At 43.0% G+C, this 15130-nt stretch overlaps 1 protein-coding gene across 1 annotated transcript in view; it reads right to left on the bottom strand.

Annotated features, from left to right (window-relative positions):
* Positions 1-12545, bottom strand: part of Ent3 (equilibrative nucleoside transporter 3) — a 152950-nt gene extending 140405 nt beyond the window's left edge. The window contains exons 1-5 of the mRNA XM_075868637.1: positions 12431-12545; positions 8025-8282; positions 7090-7303; positions 5969-6043; positions 3497-3644 (exon numbers count right to left, since the gene is read on the bottom strand). Coding sequence (XP_075724752.1) covers positions 3497-3644; positions 5969-6043; positions 7090-7303; positions 8025-8267 — 680 coding nt within the window. The 5' untranslated portion in view covers positions 8268-8282; positions 12431-12545. The remainder of the gene's footprint in view (positions 1-3496; positions 3645-5968; positions 6044-7089; positions 7304-8024; positions 8283-12430) is intronic.
* Between the last annotated feature and the right edge of the window lie 2585 nt (positions 12546-15130).

The raw sequence follows: 15130 nt of genomic DNA, 5'->3' as shown, positions 1-15130 counted from the left end.
ACTCAATTATTGCTCAATACCCCACAGTGGGTATTAACCACAAGTGAAGGTTAACAAGAACATGATACTCACCAATGAATCTGGTAGTATTTTAGTACTTCGCAGTTATTTGCGGAGGCTGGTTTTTCAAAATTTCAAAGTTGCAATGGGCTCTTCGCATGAATAACTTCAACTTTCTTGTTGACACAAACTCTTGATTCGCTAAATAAAAAAATTAATTAGACTGGCTTTCTTTTAATACTTTCCTAAACAATGTCGTTAACCATTTCAGTGTGTCCGCGGCTACATGATTGCGAAGGCACTGAACAAATACCTGATTTCCCTTATTTCTGAAAAATGTGATTTCGTGTCTTTGATCGCTCTTTGTGTGCGCCCAGTGTGAGTTTTTGGCATGTGTGTGTCTTTGTGTGCGAATTTATGCATGCGTGCACGTGTTTCGCAATGACTGCGGTATTATTCTCCTAATGACGTCACCGTTCTGGCATCATGAAGTGCAACGTAAGGACGAGATACGCCCCGAAAGAATGATGAACTTGTTTTTAGTTTCGCTTCGAAGAGGTTCTTTAGGGGCCCTTCAGAAGTCTTCCGTATCAGTGACCCGGCACGTCACAAAAGCTTACCTACCCTGCACGTAATTCTAATAGGAAATTTTTCTTTTGTCTACAAAACACTAGAGGACACCAGCCACGTAGGACAGAGCACACACTTTCAGCCAGTTTGCTGCTCAGATGGCGGGGACACATATACCCTAGGGGGTTCTGTTCACAAGAGAGCAAAATCTGAAGTGTTGGGTGCAATAAGTAGCATGCGATGAAGTGTGTAGAGATCGTTGTGGAAATTCTGTGTTATATTTTGTCCTATGGTCAATGCTACACTGTCCGGGCGGAGTGTTGTCTGAATGACCGTTCAGAAAGCGCGCGATTCTCATGCGTTGATCAGTGGTCAGTCACTTGGCAAAGTCACTGCACCCTGTGTGGGTGCCCCGCCATATTTGGTGATAGCCAAGTAATGGCTAGATATGGGATAAGATGGCACGCGAAATACAGGAAGCGTTTTTATTCGCAAGGCAAGAACCGAGTGTGTGGATGTTTCCGTCCGCTAAATTGTCAGACAGTATCAGACTTGAATAAATATCAGCTCAATGACGTGCAATAAGATATAAGTAAGCACAAAACTTTAGGCATAGCTTGTTGTTTCGCTTGTACTTGTTGTCCTCACATAATGATTATTAACTCATATTAAGTACAGTCGTACTTAATATGAGTTTCAACACTCTCGATGTGTTTGAAGTGATCCCAATCCTGATCATTCGCACTGCCAAACGCTAAATAGGTTCAGAAGGTACCACTATTCAAGAGAGTTTAACTCACCAGTTTTTTTTTTTCTGCTTAGGCGCCCTTGTGCAGTGTTGGCGCCATTTTGAGTAGAGACAGAGTGTCGCAACTCATATTAAGTGCGACTGAACACAGTGGAAACAGCGTCGTATGACTAGAGTGATGTATGTGCTATCCTGCGTATGGTTTATGCACCACGTCATCTTGAATCCCAATGAAATCTTATATATGCTCTTGTTTCCTTTTCTTAATTAGAGTTTCCTTCGAATAATGTTGTGATTTCTTATGCAAATTAATGTTTCGCCTATTTACTTGCTCCCTTAGACCCCCTACTAGCGTTTCGCTATTACTCTAATCAGCGTTGCGAATTTACATGAACCTTATCGTAAAACAACCTCATTTAAGTCTTGAAGCCTCGAATGAATATCACCTTTTTTTTTAATTTGAAGTGTGATTTCTACATATGAATACCCTTTGTTTGTACATGCACCACCTTATCCCTTTCTCTTCACAGCTGCATCTCCTCGCCACCTCGGTTGTGCATATGTTCCCGCCGTCTGAGTACGCTTTGACACCTTGCTCGGGCACCTAGATCCCCACAAAAATGTGGTTGCTAAGAAGGTGGATAGTTCGTCTAAAAGGCACTGGCTTACTTGAAACGCAGCGAAATAATGACCAACAAAAGAACGACCGCCAATGTCAAGGGTATTCTTGTGCATTTCCTATCTTCGAACCTTTATCTATTGTAGAAGAATCGAAGATATCCTTTGGCCGCATCGTACAGGAACTTGTATGTTCAAGAGGAGGATGACGCTCGGTTTTTCATTATTTCGCACAATCATAACGCGATCGGGTGGTTAACATTCGAGGAGGTTATTTATTTTATGCGGTTTCATGTTGATTTCCTAACGAAATTGGTTGAATTAAAGCGTTGTCCCATGTCCCTCCCTAGCCCTGTCTGCTTAGGCTAGTAACCATGTCTTACTATCATTCAGTGAAAAAAACAAAAACAAGGAGAGAGCGTAACGTGAGATATATGAAGCTCAGTGATAAAAAATGAAACATGAGCATGCTGGTAAATGATAATTCCTGGGGGAAGGAAGTCTGAGTATGTTGGATTTCGGATGATAGGCGCACGCGTTCGTCAATATTTGTTTTTCTTCAGGACTCCACCCACACACAAAAAAAGAAATAAAACAGGAGCATCACGGGAAACGAGGCACGAACACGAGGATCAAGCGCATTCGGAGCAGGTTGACTGATTGGTTGGTGGATTGATTGAATGGTTAATTGAATGGTTGATTGATTGATTGCTTGATTAATTGATTGGTTGGTTGGTTGATTGATTGATTGATTGATTGATTGATTGATTGATTGATTGATTGATTGATTGATTGATTGATTGACCCTTTCATCCTGACGAAACCAACCATGCGGGATCGGGCATGAAAACAGCGGTGCCTTGGCACACAATAAAAATGTGTTCATAATATCAAAAAGGTTAAGCAATAGATAGTTTGTAAATCTTTGTTAGAGTATGTTAAATTTGTTAGTAAAGAAAAGAAAAGTAAAGTCTAATGCTCTAATAATGTGCTCCAGTTTGATAGCCTTAGAGATCAATTCAAATAAGAACAAAAAGATAATCAATTTTTTAAAATATATTTGGGCTAGTGAATGTTATGCATGCACACTTTTCTTTTTCTTTTTTCCTCAAAGCTTATTAGACACTCTATTAAAAAAAGAAATTACCCGTCACTCTTTTTGGTCAGTGCTCACTTGCCGCATATTTGGCTGTCCTAAACCTTGTTGTGGAAATTATTATATACAATCTTCAGAGAGTCTTAGAAGGCTTGACTCCGAAAATGCACGAGAACCTTTGCATTTTCATCCCTGTTGAATTGCCACCGCTGTGGCTGGGATTCGAACTTGTGTCTTCAAGCGTAGCAGAGCTACACCAAAGTATACTAGGCACGTGCCCTCTTTAGAAATCCCCATAAGTGCACCTTTCCATGATTGCAATATCAGAAAGTGGCGCTCGGAGCAATGGTTTTCATGTTCTCGTTGTGGCCTTAATCTTAAAAACCTACTGCTCAAAGTCGGCGCAATCTTTACTTCATCGAATTCGCAGCGTTCTCACTTGATAAACATGAAATCTTTCTTGCCTGGTTCGATGCAGCACCAGGTGGATGACGAAGCAGAGCATGACCACGGTGACCGAGACGAGGAAGAAGAGTAGCGTGTTGAGCCTCTCGTCTCGAAGTAGCGCCTTGGTCAGGATGCGATTGGCCGACACCAGAACGCCGGCGGCACCTGAGAACCACAGCGCTCTCAGGGCTCTCCCCGTTTCAAACCACATCAGTGAGTTCAATCTTTTAGACTATCTCAAGTGTAAGCCACATTGGCGTGCTTCATCATTTATTTTATTTTATTTATTTACAAATACTGCATCTTGCGCAGCAAGATATTGCAGGAGTGAGTACAACACAAGATAAAGTACAATACATTAAGTCACACTAAATCACATTTAGTCACATTAAATATAACACAAATAAAGTATACACATTGAGTATACACACTGAAGTATACACACTGAATGGGCAGAACACCAGGAAAGTATATACAGCTGGTCAATGAAGAAAGTTTGGCAATTGTTCAACAAATTCCTCGTTGGACATCATCATGCTCAGCTGCTCATCATCATGCTCATCATCATGCTCATCATCAATTCTCATCATGCTCAGCTGCCAGTGACCCGAAGGTCGCTGGTTCGATCCCAGCGATGGCGGCCACACTTCGATGGACGTGAAACGGTAGAGGCCGCTTTACTGCGCGATCTTGGTGCAAGTTAAAGAACACCAACCGGTCTAAATTTCCGGAGCCCTCCTCTACGGCCTCTGTCAAAATCGTATCTTGGTTTTGGGACGTAAGCCCCCACATATTTGAAGGTAAAAAATCGGGAGGCACTGCACCGACCGAAGCGACACACAGGAAAAGACGTGTCAGCCCCAACACGGGAACCTCGTTTCCAATTGAAATGAAAACATGTGTCAGGCAGTTAGCCTTATGTACCTTTCAATAAATCACGCAGGCAGAACGCATACACTGAGGGTAGATTACTATCGTTCCTGTTTAAAGTGCGGGGAGTGGTGTGCATAACTGGCGACTCAAGATAAAGACGCCGTGACAGTCCTTTTTTCTCTGGCGAAAACACGTGCCTTCTCCCAGTTTATTGTGTTACCGCCTGACGCGTGCTCACTTGCGGCACAGATGTTTTATTTCACTTGTGAACAAGGCTCCCAAGTGGGAGCCAAAACGTCTTTATCTGTGTGTTTTTAACCTTTTACTTTGACCAGCGCAGTGCTTCCGTGTTTTTTTTTTTTTACCTTCAACCATGTATCACCCCAACCAGACGAGTTTTCGTCTTACTTCAAACTTCAACCCCACATGTTAATATGATTTAGTTGTTCCGCCTGTCGAGTGTGACCTCTGGCTTTTCATAGATGTGATGAGCGAAAGCGTATGTTATTATTAAGTACTTCGTGACTAATGTCACACCTCAGTATTTACAAACCGTATTAAGTGACTCCATGTTGAGATTTCAGAGAAGTTCAGTGGATAGTGCATTCTTGGATGCTGATACAATCATTCATACTGCTCTTTTGTTGCGATAGCAATTATTTGCATAGTCTAATGATTTTTTTCTGATCGCCGTCACCATCATGTTCCACATATGTATATGTATACATATAAGAAAAGCGCAAATAAAAATAAACTAGATGAAAAAATTCTGAAGCACCCAATCGGATATTGCAATCAGTGACCCCTCGCTACTCAGCACACTATCTAAAAGCTCCATCATACACCTTTTTTTTTCTTTATTTCCGATTGTACTTCACACCCACGCAAATGAATGACTTATATTACAGTACGCAACAAAACTGACACAACAAACACGACACGACATGCACTACCCAACAAACGCTACCGCAGCCGTCAAGCACTGATAAAGAACATTGCGATTTCAAACTCCTTCATAGTAAGCCCTTTCTAACAATAAAGGAGCACATTCATTTGGTTTTTCTACCTCTATAAACCTTTTCGTACTTTCTTTAGAATACTTCCTTCCTGGTCTACCAGGGTCACAGCTAAATCCACTTTTTCGAGAGTGCCATATACTGTGCATGGCCGTCATCATCATTAAGTCAAATGGTAATCTGTCCTCATTCTCTGATGCTAAATTCCCGATTCCGTGAGGGCCTAACAGAGTTTTATTTATCTCCTCTCTAAAAAACCCAAAACTGTACCAATTCCCAGCAGTGCAGACAAACCTGGTTCATTGTCTCCGGTTGGTTACAGGCTAGACGGTCGCATTTTTTTTTCTTTTTTCTAAAACATTGTTAGATTGGCTAAAACATTTGGTGGACTGTTTGCTGTACTCCTACAAACCTACTCGGACAAGAAATCTCTACATTTGGAAGCGCTGCATGCAGCTTGTGAAACGGTGTGTAGTGCTAAACTTCCTTCAAGTGCATTAATAGGAAGCTCCATAAAGTGTGTAGTCAAGGATCACCTTCGACGGAAATGGAAGAAGCGCCCCGTAGCGCCCCCTTTCTTTCTTACATAGAACCACTCACTTTCTCCTGTCATCACAGCTTGCGTGTACCGGGAAGGCAGCATACTGGTGTACCCGTAGAAGCTCGACTGCTGCACTGTAGGAGAAGATACATTAAGTGCACACATTTAGCAAGGTCAGTGCGTTTGTTTATTCACTCGGACAAGTGTAGCTGAGCGGTAACGGAAACTGTTCAGATTGAATAGCAGAAGGGGGAACATTGTATGAGCAAACAATCGGTGGATCTAGCGAAAGAAAAAAGTTACCTGTGTTTAACCCTGCTGCACTAAAATGTGTATATTTTGGTCTGTCATATACGTTCTTGGTTTGTTTGTTTTTTCGGGTTTATGACGCACATGCACCTCTTTGGTATGGCTCAGTATTTTTATTGACCCCGGATACTCGGCTACACTTATGCAACGACTTGTCATGTGACCAGGGCGGCTGTTTTATACGCCTTTGCATGACATCAATATTGTCAGCCTGGCTAGCCCACTCGGCAAAGACGTCTCCCGTGCTCCGCCAGTTAACACTGTCATCTGTTCGCTGTAACGACACACTCACAAAGTTCTTAATTTCTTCTGCCTACCTAACTGTCTACCCATCGCTCGTTTTCCTTCCCTTGGAATTCAGTCGATCGCAAGAATCACGAGCATTTAGCCCGTCCTGCCCATGTCTAGTTCTTCTTGATTCCGATTACGATGCCCTTTACACGCATCTGTTTCCGGACCCACTCTTTTCTCTTTCTGTCTCTTAAGGTTGCACGTATAATTTTTCTTTCAATTGCTCTCTCCGTCGTCCTTAATTTAAGTTGAACCCTCTTTGTCAGCCTCCACATTTTTACTCCGTAGGTAAGTACCAGTAACATGCAGCTGTTATATGTATACCTTCCTGTTGACGGACAAGGCTAAACTCCCATTGATCTTCTCAGAATACTGGCCAAATGTGCTCCACCCCATTATTATTCTTGAGTGTGTTAATTCGCCTTGTAAGAAATGTTTATTTTAGGGTTCAGAATGTGTGTCGTGTCTTTCATCTTCCTTGTAACTCCTTTTTCAGCGCTGTTGTTTTCGCACAATGCATTAACACCAACGACTTCAAGTATCGCTTCCAGTAAAGTCACGAAGCTGCGCAGTGACGTACCCGTGCATCCTAGAGCGACGATGGCGATGGCGACGAGGTTCGCCGTGTAGCCCACGTCGTGCTCGAAGCTCTCCCAGTGCACCTCCACGAGCGCCACGAAGAGCAGCGTGGCGAAGGAAAGCAGGTAGCCGAACGTGATGCGCACTTGCAGGGGGAGCGTCTCCACCAGCAGGTTGTTCACTACCACCGCCAGGAAAGCCGTCAGAATGTACACCTGCGGTGACAGTATGCCACGGCCATGCATTCAAGACTGAGGACATGCCTAGTAACTTGATAGTACTAAATACGATATTAAGGCGATAATCTTTATTGGGATACTTGAGTGCAGACTTTTGGTTTGTCTGTCTGTCACACGAGTCAGCCATCCGGCAAAAGATTAAGTATTTGCCGAACACCCAGTCATCTTGAACTGGTGACTGTGTTCATACTTGTTAACATTGTCGATAAAAATAAAACAAATAGTACGCATATCTGAGGTGCAACATCAAAACGTAAGTGTTAAGTGGTGTGTTCCTTTGCTAGAAAATACTCAGATGCGTAATTCCAAATACCCAAGTGTTTCTTACACTACGCTGAAAATGTCACGCTATGCACAAAAAAAGCTTTCTGCTGACGATATGGTGCTGCCACCTGGCTGTGGCCCTGGGTTCTGCACAAGTTCCGGCAGAAGACTAGTGTCTTTCGACGACATTTGCAGTGAAGCAAGCAAATACGAGGCAATTTTTTTTTTTTTTTTGGGGGGGGGGGGTCTTATTCTGAGAGTTCTTTTTTTCTCTCAAAAAGTGTCGTAACCTTTCTTTAAAAATAGTTGGAAATGTCTCGCTAGCACTTGCCCGATTTGCGCAAACACGCAAGCAAACAAGAAGGTAAAGTTTTTAACCACGCAAACGCCAAGTCTTTCTGTGACGCACCATATCGCGTCGCGAGGTACTCACGAGGTTCATGTCGAAGACGATGGTGGTTCGCGGGTACTTGTCCTGGAAGTAGTCGACGGCCGTGATGAAGCTGTTGTAAGGAAGCAGGAATCCCACCCCGGCCAGCACCAGGGCCAGGTAGACGCAACTGCAGCGGTCCTCCGGAGGACGCTCGTGCCCTGCAGCCAAGGGGCCCCCCGGTTGCTGTAGCACGACGCGCTGGCGGCCCAGCTGGATGTAGCCGCGACTCAGGTTCTCGTCCATCCTTGGCTATGTACACTAGACCGGAGAGACGTGGCACGAATGGCGTTTAAACACGTTGTGGCAGAACAGCGCGAGAAACAAAATGAAGAGCAAAAAGGATAAAGAGCAGGCTGTCAAGTGGTTTCCTCATTGGAAATACAGGGGGAGTAAGGCTGGCGAACAATGAGAACAGAAATGAAAAATGGCAAATTGTTCTCCAGTGACTGGGCTGGCTGGCTGGCATAACTATCAATTAGGTTCATTAGCTTCATCTGTAATGAATTGCAAACAAAAATATTTATTTATTTATTTATTTATTTATTTATTTATTTATTTATTTATTTATTTATTTATTTATTTATTTATTTATAAGATGCGTGAAAAGCACGAAACAGTTAGCAAGAGTGAGACGGCAAAAAGGACTATGGCAAAAAGGTGGTTGGTACAAAACGGATTAAAACATCCAGAACCGGACATTCGCTAATCCACCATAAGCAAAAGCCAAAGCCTAGCAAAAGAAGGTTTGTAAGCAAGTGACAACAACGTTAGAAAACCGCTACCGCAAAGAATAAAAGAAAAATAAGGCATCTTTGCCCAAGCGGTGGCAAGCCTGAAAGAACTGCGGAGCAGGGCAGCCTTTTTTTCTTTCTTTTCAGTTTTCTCCATCTTTCATTAAACTTCTCAGCGAAAAAAAAAAAAAACTTCCGACAACCAACACAATAGACGAGGCTGAGCGCCGACTTTCAACTAAATTTATTACTACTACGACGCACACATATATGTTACAAAAAAGACGATAAGATCACTTGCGAAAAACACAAAAACAAAAAAAACATAAATACAAAACAAAAATTGAAAAGAGACTGCAAGAAACCACGTGCTCATCCCGGACCATCAAGTGCCGAATTTAAAAACACCGATTATTTTTTCAGATAACGCTATTGATGGTTTGCTGATGCAGCTGCCTCAAACGATCGCTGCAGCTTCGATTTCCATCTTACATTTTTTTTTATTTTCTGGATTTTCCCCCGTCTTTTCTTTATCTATTCTTTATGCCTTGCTCTCTGTTTATCTAATTATTTCTTTTTTTTTTCGCTTTTTCCTTCCTTCCTATTTTTTTCTTTCTTTTTCTACCTTCCACTTCCTTCCTATTTTTTTCCATTTTTATGGTTTTACCTGCGCTACACCAAGGGACGGCAGTATACAACAACCCGGACCCCTTAAGTGATCCGAACTTAATATCATTATCAATTCGCACGAAGAAAAAGAGAAAAAAGGCTTCTTTTTGGTGTGATATCATACGCTCAGTATACAACTGATGGCTATGCTGTTCACAGTTTAGCCTTCGTTACGCCAGCCTACGAGTTATGTGTGGGGTTTAACATCCGAAAACCACCATATGATTATGAGAGACGCCGTAGTGGAGGGCTACAAAAATTTATTTAACGTGCGCCCAAATCTGAGCACACGGGCCTGCCTACGAGTGCATGCAATGAAATCATATGGTCACAGCATACCACAGCGTACGACAGGAGTCAAAATCCTGAAACAAGAAGCTCTGCGATTCCATGTGAGGCTCAAGGTAGCTTATTTCCAAAAGGTGTTACTGAAGGCAGCTTAACATTAGCCGTAGCAATGTTCATGAGCCAACTAGCTTACCTAAGAGCCATCTAGACCTTCAAGCACACTTTAGGAGGAGGAGAAGGAGGAGGAATAAATGAGGAAGGACAGGGAGCAAGCACACTTGAAGCGGCCGCTATGGCTGGCACAAGAGAGATCAGAAAACTTTTGTTTCTACTAGCCACACTTTCAGACGAGTACTTTTTTGTTATTGCCCTTAGGCACACCACACATAACAGACAGCACAAGAGGCAAGTCACAAGTGAACACACTAATTCATTTTGTTCTTAACGTCTAAAATAAGGGCGCGGGAAAGGGTTTAAGTATACCTTCATAAATCAAAACGTATGTATGTCTACAAAAGGAAACCTTCACAAACAGACGATGACGGTTTCTTCATGGGGGGGGGGGGGGGGGGGGGCGTGTAGGCGTACTTGTTGTTGCTGCGTGCCCATTCACAGTAAGTGCGTAAAATAACAGTGTGTCACATCTATAAGTGTGCACAGGGTGTATCTTCGAAAACGGGCGGGGGGAGGGGGGGCGAAGGTTCCTCGCAGCACCTCATTCCCTAATAAGGAAATGTGAAGGGCAGAATTCACCCCCCCCCCTTCCTCTTAAGACTTGAAAGGGGGGCGAGTGGGCAACAGATTGGGCATTATTTAAGTCACTAGTGTTTTATTGCTTATTAAACAATATCGCACAGAAACTTTCGCAATGTTCATGAATTATTTTCAAATGTTAAGCACCAATGGTCACGTGTAAGGCCTCTTAATAAGCAGTGGAAGCTGAAAAGTATTCTATCTCAAGGCCACATTAAACAGGAAAACCCAGTTGCATTTTCCCTCTATTACGCAAAGAATTGGCGGCATCGGGAACGTCATGCTTGAGCCAGTAGTGTAGCAATCGGAGCGCATTGTTTGAATTGTTGCCACTGGCAAGATGAAAGAGATGCCCAGATCAAATTTGACACCGAGTTTGTGAGCCAATAGTTATATTTGTCAATTTCAAGCTTCATACGGCGGACTTTTCATGTGAATGCGTGTATTTCCTTTGTGTCTTGCTATAACATTTACCTTATATGTGTATGAAATGAAAGAATGAATTTTCGAAGACTTGTTTTCTTTCTGCCTTTTTTTTTTTTTGCTCAACCTAAATCAGAACAACCAATCTTCAGATTCGAAGGCAACATGTTTGGTCTCTGCCACCGGCAAGTTGTCTTTTAGTCAACTGTACTTTCTTGCCATTTATATTAAAATTTTCTGAAATACGTTTAAAACACTGTAATTAACGTCGCCTATACCTATATTGGCCTCATTATCTGCTGGTTTTCATTCACTTTACATGTGTATGAATTTCATTTATGCGATGCTTATGTGAAATATTGGTTGCTGTCACTTTTCCTTTTTATTTTGCAGGCATGCGGGCCAGTTTAGTTGCATTTAAGTTGCTGTCTTTTTTCACCCGCTAATTTGACCACAGTTTGTAAGGTTTTAAACGTATGTATTCCCAAACAATGTAAGAAACGAAAAGTTTGTGAATACTGGTGTCTTATAATCACGAATTTCTTAGCTGTATGAGCTTTTATCGTCCATTCATTTTTTTTTTAAGAATTTAAGCAACGCAAAGAATCGTGCTTGAGTAATCTCAAACCCACTTGCCACGTTCCCCCCATTTTTGCTCACTCCTGTAAAGCGTGCATCTCCGTGACAAGACTAGACATGTAAGAAAGCCCGCTTCAACAATGAATAGCTTAAGTCGAGTTTAAATAAAACAAAAAAAAAACAGCGATGACAGCCTGGGCACGTTCTTAGTAGTACATAGTAAATATTACGTGTCCCGGAATATGCCACCTTTATTCATAGCTATGACACAGAGAAAACACAGGGAAAACACAGCGATGTCAGTCTCCCACTCCCCTGGTGTTCTCGTTCACTCGCAGGACGCAATACTTAGTTTGGTTCCTGTGCCTGCTTCTTGTCAAAAGTGCTATACTTCGAACCTCATTAACAATCGAGCTGTATACGTGTAAAAATTACTGCTGAAATATGATGACAGTGGTCAGACAAAACTCGATTTTGTGTACTGACGTACGACACTGAGAGCCGTAAACCACGCCCCTTATTCAGAGTGACTTCGTAGCTTGGGAGTAATGATATCGGCACAGTCCAAACAAAGGCAAAGATCGGAGCCACCTACTTGATAATCCCAAACGCATAGATAAAAGCTATCAATACATTCCACATGGTCCACCCGTCCTAGTGACCTACATCACGTACTACCACTTAAAAGACAGTCTAGTCAGTTTTTAAAACACTTGTAGCCGAGCGGACGTCCGTACTATCACCCATACAAGTTCGCGAGATGTCACCTTAAAGGCTGTCACATCGGAATCACTGCGTCGTCCCAATCGTTTGACATTTAGCTTTCTTCTCCCAGGGTCGTGGCCAAGGAAGACTCGGATTCTCTATACTTCTATTTCTTGAGCACGACCGTTTGGGGTACATAGAAATAGTGTTCGCGCCAGCAAGAATACGCGCACAAGGACTTGCGTGGAGAACACACACCTGCTTCAAGCAAACCTAGTCGTCTGCAAACTGCGCCGAGCCGTGGGGGCGGCCATCTTGCCGAGGCAACGGTGTCTGCGGAGCGCACACCGTCGGCCTGCGCACGGCCCGCTTGCGCGACAGAAAGTAGGCCCCGACTAAAAACTTCCCAATTGCTCAGGAACTTGCACCTTAGTTATTATTTAATCTCTGTGTTGTCCTGTGTTCAGCTGTTTGAGTTGTTGCTTGCAGCTTATTTCTTTTTAAGACACGAACGACTCTATGGTAGACGCAGTGACACATTCAGGACGTGCAGCACAAATCGATGACGGCTTTGAGTCGGATTCGGAAGGAGAGCGCGAAGCCTTTTTTGTGTGTGTGTGTTCTCGCAATAAAGAGTGAAGAACGGCTTAAGGGCGCCTAGTCCAGACATATTGCCTGCTTTGATAGCAGCCGCTATAGTGAATTCAGGCGCACACTTTAGTGGCAGTTATGACAACACCGTCTTCAAATTTAGTACACTACCGTGGCACGTACTTAGTAACCACCGAAACTTTAAAGAACAACTTTTGAAACGTATTAAAAGGGATCCTCCTCTTCTGATGAAAAAAAAATTGACAATTCAACAAGCAAAAAAATATCGCACGCGAATTCGAAGACAAATGTTCGTCTGACACCCAGTTGCCAATTTCTTCCTTTAAATTAAATCATTTTCAATCTCAACTAATGCAGGGAGAGGTTGAATGAGCAGGAATAAAGTCTCAATCTGGAAAAATCTCTGTCAAAGGCTCTTTGTCGTCATTTGGTGAATAAGCTTTAAAGAGTGGCTGATGTCGCAATCGCTGGTGTCGTGGGCGGCACTCGTTAAAAAAGAGCGTGGCGTTTTCTTGCCTATCGTTACGGAGAATGGAGCACGTGGGGGGAGGGGGGGAGGGAAAAAATATGGGAGAAAAATAATGTAAATGAGAAAGGCATTGATTTGAACGAGTTCGTACATAATCAACTGAGGAAACACAGCGCAAAAAAAATAGGGCGCAGGAACACAGTACACAAGCCGAGTGCTAAATTTACAACTGACACTTTTTTTTGCACCAACCACTCATTTGCATACCACTTTCCTTTTGTAAAATCTGTGTGATTTTACTGTCGGGAGAGTATATTGGGACCATGGCACTGCCCATTGGATTTCCGAAAGGCAACGAAAGCACTGTTGCGTTTTCTCAAAGACACCGGCCTGTTTCATCGTTTGTGATGGTGAAACTGTTACGCGTCGAGCCAGTCAGTGACTTTTTTTCTCCTCCTCTATAACTTTCCTTCCCCCTCTTCCTTTCCCCATTGCAGAGTAGCCTACCGGGGCTCAGCCCTGGTTAACCTCCCTGCCTTTCTCCTTATGTTCTCTCTCTCTCTCTCTCTCTGTGCCGCACAAATTTTGAGCGCACAATTATGACAATATTTCTTGAGAACCTGCACATTTTCAAGCAGCGCTGTGTCATGTGTGTTGTTCGTCTCATCGTCTCCGCTGTTTCGCCATAATCTCTAAACCAACTAGCCCACCCGAAAACCCGTATGCCGTAACCCGCAGTGAACGCTGTTATCGCGCAACCCCCATAGGGCTTGCTCGGACCTGCTCAGTATTGCTCAGTCACGTAATGCGCATGTGAATTTGCGTGCGCATGACGCTTTGATGCACACGCGTCACGTGATTCTCCAGCTACGACGCCGAGAGAAACGAGAAAAAAGGAAGGCAGGGAGGTTAACCAGATGCTAGTACCCGGTATGCTACGCCGAAGAGTACAAAGAAGGTATTAGGCTCACGAGTGCTCCGCGAAGTGAGTGGCAATGGTTTCAAGCTCGCCTCCACCATCATGGTACGGTTTTCACACCTCGTGATGAATCAAATAGAAATTGATTCATGTAGTACAACGTCTTTTATTGGGTACGCAACAACTTCCGGTGCTTATATACAATTTCTCATGTGACCTGGCGAGAGGTCCTTGAAAACTGGCGGGATTATATGAGGTTTATCCACGAGTAACGTAAGACAAGCACACACGAGTGCATGTATGGATTACGTCGGCACAGTGCAGGTAAACCATAGAGTAATATTAGAGGCATAATAGATGCCGGATGACATCTTTATGTTTACAAAAACAAGAACCGCGTAATGCTGAAGCTCTGAAAACACACAAGGGTTAATATGCAACTCTTCTGGCCGAAGTCTGTGACACCTCCCTACTAGACTCCACCTTTCACTAGACTCCTCCTCCACTTGTCCACTTGCTGTGGACAAGTCGTGCCGTATTAACTCCTCTGGCACACTACCTTGCTATTCTGGTAAACTCGATTGTTACATTAGACCAAGAGTGGCAAACACAAGACTGGTGGGTCGCTTGCTACGAAAACGTTGCATGAAACCTGCACGATTGTCTTCTTCATCAGCGATGAGAATCAAGTGGCTGAAACGTCGAAATAAACCACGTTGCGACTGCTCGCGGAGGATCTACTTCACTACTTGCAACGCCACTACGACCACTTCACCACCATGCCTGCACACACACACACACACACATATATATATATATATATATATATATATATATATATATATATATATATATATATATATATATATATATATATATATATATATTGTCTTTGAGAATTAAGTTTAGTGACTAAGACAAATTTCCTTCACATTCGTTTATCGCTTATCGTGATTGA

The sequence above is a fragment of the Rhipicephalus microplus genome, chromosome 7 (genome assembly GCF_043290135.1).
Source record: "Rhipicephalus microplus isolate Deutch F79 chromosome 7, USDA_Rmic, whole genome shotgun sequence".
NCBI classification, from domain to species: domain Eukaryota; kingdom Metazoa; phylum Arthropoda; class Arachnida; order Ixodida; family Ixodidae; genus Rhipicephalus; species Rhipicephalus microplus.
The sequence above is the reverse complement of the archived record's forward strand: the minus strand, read 5'-3'. Positions and strand labels throughout refer to the sequence as shown.